The following is a 9,595-nucleotide window of genomic DNA, read 5'->3' on the forward strand; positions in this document are numbered from 1 at the left end:
AAAAAAAAAAAAAAAAAAAAAAAAGGAAATGCCAAGTACACCAATATACTATCTCATGTTAATCTTCAACGGATATATTTAACACATTACAAACTGCCTTGTATAACCGCACAGGGTTGTTGTGATGACTGTGTGAAGATTAGACCAAATGGTGCCCAAGATAAAATTATTCCCAACTAGTGGGCTAAGAAAATACTGTATGACACTGGCTTTAGGGCATGGAAACAGCTCTTCAGACTTAATTCAGGCTTAAGTAAATAACAGCAATTATATATACTGACAATTCATTGACGCCTTTTCCCAAGTGAACAGCTGTGGTAGACTTCTTCAATATGTAGTAAACAAGGGTTGCAGTATAAGTCCTGTGAGGCCCACAGAGTGTCACTTAGATGACTTAGTTGATAGACCTCCTTCAATGGAGATGTTCGTTGCTGTTCTGAGACATTGAGAAATGAGACTAAATGGCATGGGAATGGGCCAAAATACTTCCAGGGGCAGAGAGCTAATGCAAAGGAGTGAATTTATTAACTAGTAATTCTTGGCTACTGCTAGGAGGGCCCTGTCCGCTCTCTACACTTGCCAAAAGCATTCAATCTTATGTTTAAAACTTCTGCACAGGGGCCAAAATCTGCCAGTTAGCAACTTCTGGCTAAGGCATATTCTAGCACTAATCAGAGTATGAAACAAATGCTTCAATGTGTTATGTTCCTTGTGTTGCTAAACAACACAATGTGAAGGGTATACTATATATTATACAGGATAGTTTGGGAATGAAAACATGGATTCTGGAGTTAAGCTATGCGAGTTCAAATGCCAATTGCGCATTTCTTTAATAATGTAAATGTGGGCAAGCTACTTTTGGCCTTCTACTTGACTTATCTACATAGAGGCTGATCCTTTTGTTACAAAGATTAAATGAGATAATACAAGTGTTCAGGCCAGGACTAGAACACAGTAATGAGTTAGCCAGTTTTACATTCATAAGCTAAGGGGCTGAGAGCAGCTGACATGTTTAGATTCATTGGTCCTACCAATGAAGGAACAGAAGTTATTCAGAGGGCAGAGCTAAAAGAAATGTTTCTAAACAGGATCCTCATATTGTTTTACATCCTATTTTATTTCTGAAATTAAATCTAAAGTAAGGAAAGAGCACTAAATGAGGAAGGACAACGTGGAGAACAAAATTTTCCCTAGATGACTTCCACTGTGTTACTTACAGGGAAGGCTTGCAACAGAGAAAGGAAAAATGAAGTTCTGGTGACACTCCTGGGACAAATCAAGTGCTGACTCAGGTTCTCCTGTCATGTGTCTGGTAATAGGGCTAGTAGTTCACTGTGCCTGAGCTTGTTTTTAAATGGTGCCAGTATTTCCATTTACATCAGGTCTGCCAAAATGCTCATTGGTCTTTAAGCTAAATGAGTTTGGTTTCTCTTCACATATTCATTTTCACTGGCAGCATATACAGAATGTAAAAGTGAAATAGTGAAGTAAACTACACATAGAAAATATTCAGCTTAGGGAAAAGCAGAATAAAATTTTCTTCCCCAAGTTTAAACATGGTAATGATGTGACCCTTTAGGTATGGTAAAACTATCTGACTAAGTGAGAAAATGGAAATTAATGTCCTGGTAACTGCAATTAATCCAAGCTTTCTGAGGGCTAAATCCATTTATTGCTCTATCCTTTCTAAGAAGAAAATCCTAACAGTGTGGGATTAGTGTGTCATTCCCGGTGGTAGCTACTGTTGCAGTATTTTTGTATCAAAGTTGTTGAAACCCTATTAATATTTCAAGGTTAAAAAAATACCCAGGAAACCAAATTGGAAAAAGAAAAAAAATTTTAATTAGAAACTGAGTTTACATATGGTTAAATGGTTACTAAAAGCTCAGTTGTAACCACTCCTAATACCACTAGCAGGACCTCAAGGGAGCCAAGAGCTCTTCCCTTTTCCCCTGTTAATTTCCAATATAATGTAGCCGTACAATTATTTCATGTCACATTTAAGGAGAACAAGGACCAATTTATATAAAGTGCAACTGTATATCCTTAAACATTCAACATAAACACACTGCCAAAACTCACTGCATATGCTGGCATTGGAGGACTTAAATTTCTAAATATTGTTTATTGCACCCAGAGTGCTGGTTAAAATGCACTTTCTGAGGATCAAATGCAATATGATATGAGAGTATTTTTAACACGGTGAAGTACACACATATTATAAAATGCCATTTAATTGGGAAGGATTTTTCCATCATTGCAAGTCATAAATATAACGTTTAAAAGAATACTAGCAGCTTTTACCTAGGCTCCTAAATGCTTGTGAATCTGAGACTGACTGGACCACCCAGACTCAGGGCAAAGGTAAATGTTACCATATCATCTTTATAAATAATCTTTTTCGTCAAGTTGGCCTTTCCTACTGTAGCCAGGTGAGAGCTTAAGATGTCAGTCCTCAATATCTTCACAGAAAGCCTTTATGAGCAGTTTGGGGAAAGATGATGGTAAGGAGAAGAGGCAGATATGAGGAGGAATGATTAGGGGAAGTGTCATTCATGATTCTGTGCTTGAGGGACTAAGAAAAATTTATGGTCAGTGAAACACAGTAGTGTACCCTTAAATGCCTTATAAAAAACCATCCATCTGGTATGTGCTTTTGACTGTGTGCAGTAATAATGCTTTTGGGGACTCAGATGAGCAGAAAACACCAATCAACAAGGACTCTGAAAGGAAAGCTCCAAAAATGAGAAATCCTTCAATGCCATTCCCATTACTGTTCTCACCAAGTCAATGGCTATAAAACACTTTTGATTATTTATCTCCATCAAAGTAATTTGATTTGAGATAATTACACAATCTCAGGCTCCGCATGTAAAAATGTCAGAAGTGGCTGAAGAAAGAGCAGCAGCTTCATGCTGAAGACACCCATTTCCTCTGACTCCAGAACTCCATCATCTGGTCTCAAGATTTTCCCCTCTGAGGAAATAGCTGTAGAGGTAGCCCAGTTCAACCTTGCTGAGACAGTGAACTTTGCAACCATACTGACACCTACTGACTTGCTGAGAACGCTGAGGAAGTGTGCTTTGCAATGGTTAAGTCCACAGCTCCTGAGATTGCCTTGCAAATCATCTTGGGCATGAAGTAGAGTGGTGCATCAGAAAAACATGACGATTCTGGCAAGAGGTGGCTTTTAGGAACAAAACAGATGGCTCTCCTTCCTCCTTAAAGTCTTTTCTCCCCACCCTCAACATTTCATGAGAACATCAGTTCATAAATATTACCATCTTTTAATATTACCACCCTCCTGAAGAAGGAAAATGAAGGTTTTACAACTACATGTACTCAAGAATAAATATCATCAGGAAAGTTCTGTACTAACAGGCAGGTTATTAAGACTCCCAAGAAATCCTCATAAGCTTTTCAATCTCTGAAGAAAATCCTGAGATCATTAGTAAGCACCACCTACAGATGAGTTTTGCTAGTTGCCAGTTTTTCACCTCCTTTGTTTTCTCACTCCTCTTAAATTGCATTGAGAAATTAGAGTGGAAATAAGTTCAAAGAATCCTAAGCCTTACAGAGCTAGATGTCTCTTAATTTTATATTTCATATAGATGAAGCTATTCTAGCCAAGGATTTTGCATAATTAAAATAATTGAAAATTCTCAGCCTTTAAAAATCCATTACATCTTGATAAATAAAACCTGCATACTCATTCTGTAGTTTGTATAATAAAAAAATGTACTGTGTTTTCCAAATTTTGTTAACATCTAGCCTGGTTAAGAATCATGCATATTCTTGTCTCTCAGAAGGATAAACTGAGCTGGCCCTTGGGCAACTACTTCAGAGTTTAGTGTTGGAATGAGAGCAGCAAATGTCAGTGTTTCAAAGATCCCGCCCTAATCCAGTTCCCAGGTTAGGAGGTCAGGAAGAAAAAACTAATTCCATTTTTCAAACATATATGAAGCAAAGTCTTTTCCCACCAACAGTTGAGTCGTAAATGCAGTCTGTGCAACAGCACATACTTTTGGCTATGTTCACACAGTAAACCATAGAAACACACTGGCTCTGATGGCTACCTGCAGAAGACTGACTTATCCAGTGTTATTTAGTGTAGCCACCGGTGGCTTCTTCTGTCAGCAGGCTTTTAGAGATGCTTACCGTATGCCCGCAGTCCAGGAAGGACATGCCCAGTGCAATCAAACACTGCCAACCCTGAAAGACAAAATATGGTCATCATTCACCAGGCTCTTTGAAGAGCCAGGACTGCTCACACAGCACTTCTCAAATGCAAATCTGCTCCCTTCCTTGAACATCCAGCTGTGCCCATCTTCTACCACCAAGGGTTGCACAAGTCATTCTCTCAACCCCACTCCCTCTTCAAAAAATCATCTGCCTCCCTCAACAAAATTTGTCCATACATTTTCAATACTGAATTTCTCTGTTCTTACTGCTTTGTGTCTGCGGTTTTTCTTTTCTTTCTTTTTTTTTTTTCTTAATAATCTTTGTTGGTTTTTTTTTTTAACTTTTTAGCACAAGGTCTCCCTGATCGCTCAGGCTGGAGTATACTGGTGCAACCATAGCTCACTGAAGCCTTGAATTCCTGGGCTCAAGAAATCCTCCCTCCTCAGCCTCCTGAACTGCCAAGATTATCGGCCACACCACCATGCCCAGCTAATTTAATTTTTTTTGTAGAGACCGGGTCTTGCTATATTGTCCAGGCTGGTCTTGCACTCCTAACCTCAAGTAACCCTCCTGGCTCAGTCTCCAAAAGCACTGAGATTACAAGCATGAGCCACCTCATCCAGCCTGTAGTTTGTTTCTTTTATCCAACTGTGAATTCCCTGAAGGGCACCTTTCCTCAGTCCTCCCCGTGATGAGAATGACTAACAAACTAATACAATTGGTGTAGTCTCCTACGCTGCTCTATGAAGTTCCTGTTAAACAGCAGTAACCCACTCTAGAATCAGCCCTCACCTCTAAAAATGGGTCTTCAGGCCAGGTGCAGTGGCTCACTCCTTGTAATCCCAGCACTATGGGAGGCTGAGGTGGGTGAATCATCTGAGGTCAGGAGTTTGAGACCAGCCTGGCCAACATGGTGAAACCCTATCTCTACTAAAAATACAAAAATTAGCTGGGCATGGTAGCACGTGCATGCAGTCCCAGCTACTCAGGAGGCTGAGGTAGGAGAATTGCTTGAACCCAGGAGGCAGAGGTTGCAGTAAGCTAAGATCGTGCCACTGCACTCCAGCCTGGGAAACAGAGCAAAACTGTCTCAAAAATAATAATAAAAAAAATGGGTCTTCAACAAGCTCACTAGCCTTAGGCTGAATGAGGATAAATTGGCAACTTCATATCCAATTTGCATTATGAAAGGATTCCCCTAATCTACAGTGAATTTTTAAAAACAACTCCTGTCAAGGACATACTCAGTTACTTGGTTTTCCTTGAAGTTAAGTTCCTCAATCATACAGTCTTTGTGTGCCCAAAGTTTATTGGGAAGAAAAAATGAGATACATCAATCTAGGAAATAATTTTTCAACATCTACTAAAGTGATTTTCTCAGTAAAGTATCTAATGTGTGGCATGCTGGCATGGAGAAGTGTACTAGAGATCAACAGCAGGTTTCCAGCCTCCAACTTCAGCCATTCTCTGCAGCAAAAATGGCATAAATTCTGCTATTCATTATCCCCAACCCCTGTGTTTTTTTCAGAGAAACCTGTATAAACAGGGAAATGGATCTGATGTTATTTTGGTTGTTTTCATTAATATAAGCAATGTTAAAGAAGATTTGGAAAATAGAGAATAATATATCTATAATCCTACCTTCCTAAAACAATTATATTGTTAAAACGGTAAGAGAAGGTATGCAAGGATTTTTATGTTGTTTTTCTGTTAAAACAGTGCCTAAAACAATTATATTACAATTTTTATATAATTTATCCTAGACTTTAAATAAATTTTTTATAATTGGAATATAAATTGTACATACCTTTTTCATGTAGCTATGGTTTTATAACCATTTTTTAAAAATGACTTTAGAATGAGAGTCAAGGGGAAACTATCACTGTTTACTTATTTCCTTGGACAGCCAGTAGGTGATGGAGCTGAGTGGGCTGTACGCCTGTATGTGTCCCACCCAAATCTCTATATCATACTGTGTGCCCCATTCTCCAACTCTGTCTTGAACCGTTCTCCACTATTTGTACTGCTACCCTTCTTTTAATTCCTCAAACATACTATACTCTCTTGTTAGGAATTGTTAAGAATGGAAACTACAGGAGTGACAGAAAAATGACAAATCGAAGTAACCAAAGTGAATTTTATGGTTAGAAATATTATTTTGTAAACAGCTGATTTGACAATTCCATATAAATTGTCTCGATAACCTGGAGGCAGATTGTCATGTGCTCTTTTGGGTCTGTTCACTTCTTTTTTTTTTTTTTTTTTGTAGAGATGGGGTCTTACTATGTTGCCCAGATTGGTCTCTAATTCCTGGACTCAAGCAATCCTCCCACCTTAGCTTCCCAAAGTACTGGGATTACAGGCATGAGCCACTGTGCCAGGACTGGTTCTGTTCATTTCTGAATGCCAGTGAACCCCGCCTCTACCATCCCCGGTACCTATCCCCTGCTTCTCCAGATGGGACTTACCAAGTAGAACACAAAGCCCAGATAAGCCATGCTGACCACACCAGCCACCACATATAACACCACATGCCCTAGTTCCTGAACATAAACCAATACAAAGTACATATTGATGGAACAGATGATAAGGACCAAGATTCCTCCTGCAATCCGCCAGCCTCTGTAAAAGAAATCAGCACAGTCACTGGTGGAATAACCCAAGGTGGCCACAGACAGAAATGCAAACTGTATCCTGTGAGATAAACAGGACAAGAATTAAAGGCAGTTCAAAATGAACAGAAAAATTGTTCTTAATTGGAAAAAATGATTCTTCATAAGTCTAAGTTAAATCAGCCAAAATTAGAGACTGATAGAAAACGGGGGAAGACACCATTAAATAATCCCTAATATTTAAGTCCCTAGAGATCCAACAAGGCCTAGAAATGCAACAAGTCACTTCAGATACCTCATATCCTTTAAAGGTATATATAAAAGGTACTAACTTATGCCTTTCTTGTTAAGATCATTTAACAAAGAACTAAGGTGCCTCAAACTTCAGTGGCTGAAGCTGAAGAGTTATGCCATAAAAACTGAGTTTTTTCCCCCCTCCAAATGAAAGATGTGCTTTCTCTTCCTTTACTATATTCACAGTTTCCATTCTCTAAGCCAAAGAAGAAGCGGCTAGCAATCACCTCTCAAAGCATATCGTTTCCCTCTGTCTCATGTCTGACTGGCCTACTACATGAAGACACCCTTTCCCCATATCAGCTTCCCCTTGGGAACTAAGAGGAGTACACTCACAGTCCATTGGCAAAGTCACTCATTACTGGCCGCAAGCTTGTAAATGTGAGGACGGGTATGAGAGCAAAGGGGAGCTGGAAAAGAAAGAAGATCAGATGGGATTACTATGGGTCCTTGTATCACCCCAGATAATAGCACAATGAATGAAAGGGAAACATAAATGCTGCCTCGACTTCTACTTAAGAAATCATGATTCCTTTCACCCCAACACACTCAGGCATTCTACTGAATTCTGTAGAGCTGTCATTAACCTAGCATGCAAATCTTTCTATGGGACTTGTCTCCTTAACGTCCACAGGACCTGGTACAGTGTCCTATATGTTCATTTAATGTTTACTTGCATTAATGAACTATAATTTTGTGTTTTCTATATAAGTAAAGCTCATAGTTCCCATTCAACAGGTTTAAAAACCAAATCATTTGTAAAATCCTTTTAGATGCCAAGGATTTCATATACATTTACTGCAGACCACAATCATGCCTCTGTCTTCCTCTCAATATCCCCCCAGCACCCAGCCAGGCTTCATACCCAAGGGCAGTACATAATGCTGCCTGAATAACTAGGATATGAGTTTCCCCAGCTTCCTCCTCACCTGTAAGCTCTGTAGAACATTCAGGAAGTCATTCATCCCTGTTAGACTCTCTACATCTTGGAAGACAGAAACAAGCAGAGTGGGGATAATGGCAATAGAGCGAGTCAGAACCACTCGGGCAAAGCGTGACCACTTTAGGTTCAGAAATCCCTGGAAGAAAACATAGGAACAGGAAACAGAAAAAAATCTAGGGAGGTTCAGGACAGAACTCAAAAGAATGAGATTAAGAAGTGACAAAAGGGGCCAGGTGCAGTGGCTCACGCCTGTAATCCCAGCACTTTGAGAGGCCGAGGCGGGCACATCACCTGAGGTCAGCAGTTCGAGACCAGCCTAGCCAACATGGTGAAACCCTATCTCAACTAAAAATACAAAAATTAGCCAGGCGTGGTAGCGGGAGCCTGTAATCATAGCTACTCAGGAGGCTGAGGCAGGAGAATCACTTGAACCCAGGAGATGAAAGTTGCAGAGCCAAGATCGCACCATTGCACCTTAGCGTGGGCAACAACAGCGAGACTCCATCTCAAAAAAAAAAAAACAAAAGGCCGGGCGCGGTGGCTCAAGCCTGTAATCCCAGCACTTTGGGAGGCCGAGGCGGGTGGATCACGAGGTCAAGAGATCGAGACCATCCTGGTCAACATGGTGAAACCCCATCTCTACTAAAAATACAAAAAATTAGCTGGGCATGGTGGCGCGTGCCTGTAATCCCAGCTACTCAGGAGGCTGAGGCAGGAGAATTGCCTGAACCCAGGAGACGGAGGTTGCGGTGAGCCGAGATCGCGCCATTGCACTCCAGCCTGGGTAACAAGAGCGAAACTCCGTCTCCAAAAAAAAAAAAAACAAGGTAACAAAAGGGTTGTGTCATCTCCCTTTATTCTATACTAGCACATACCTCCATGACAAACTGGCCAGAATAGGTTCCTGTCATGGTGGAGCTCTGTCCTGCAGCCAGGATCCCCACTGCCCAAATGTAGAGTGCAGCAGGCCCAAAGTAACATCCCAGCACAACACCCTGTGAGAGGCAAAAAATAAGGATATGATTGTATCAATAATCTGCTCAGACAACATTCAAAATAGCAGTTCCTTGTAGCATTTCTCCCTTCTTCTTTGCTATGTACCACCCATGTCAAGTGCTGTGCTGGGCACTGTCCCAGAAGCTAGGCTCAAGTCCTGACCTCATTCTAGAAGCTTTCAATCTAAACTTTACTGAATGCTCCTTCATTTCTCTGCCTAGCCCTTTCTCTTCTCCAAGCTCCTAAACCTCCATCTTAAATATTTTTTTTTAAAAAAAAAAGGCCGGGCATGGTGGCTCATGCCTCTAATTCCAGCACTTTGGGAGGCCAAGGCGGGCAGATCACGAGGTCAGGAGTTCGAGACCAGCCTGACCAACATAGTGAAACCCCATCTCTACTAAAAATGCAAAAATTAGCCTGGTGTGGTGGCACATGCCTGTAGTCCCACCTACTCGGGAGGCTGAGGCAGGAGAATCGCTTGAACTCGGGAGGTGGAGATGGAGTTGAGATCACGCCACTGCACTCTAGCCTGGGAGACAGGGCAAGACTTCATCTCAAAAAAAAAAAA

The 9,595-nt window shown here is 40.8% G+C and overlaps 1 protein-coding gene across 1 annotated transcript in view; it reads right to left on the minus strand.

Moving 5' to 3' along the window:
- SLC11A2 (solute carrier family 11 member 2) overlaps positions 1-9,595 on the minus strand; it is a 30,626-nt gene that overhangs the window by 2,935 nt on the left and 18,096 nt on the right. Inside the window, exons 10-14 of the mRNA XM_037744660.1 lie at positions 8,907-9,039; positions 8,018-8,167; positions 7,425-7,498; positions 6,651-6,804; positions 4,159-4,212 (exon numbers count right to left, since the gene is read on the minus strand). Coding sequence (XP_037600588.1) covers positions 4,159-4,212; positions 6,651-6,804; positions 7,425-7,498; positions 8,018-8,167; positions 8,907-9,039 — 565 coding nt within the window. The remainder of the gene's footprint in view (positions 1-4,158; positions 4,213-6,650; positions 6,805-7,424; positions 7,499-8,017; positions 8,168-8,906; positions 9,040-9,595) is intronic.

This window comes from Cebus imitator, unplaced genomic scaffold (assembly GCF_001604975.1).
Source record: "Cebus imitator isolate Cc_AM_T3 unplaced genomic scaffold, Cebus_imitator-1.0 Scaffold181, whole genome shotgun sequence".
Lineage (NCBI taxonomy): Eukaryota > Metazoa > Chordata > Mammalia > Primates > Cebidae > Cebus > Cebus imitator.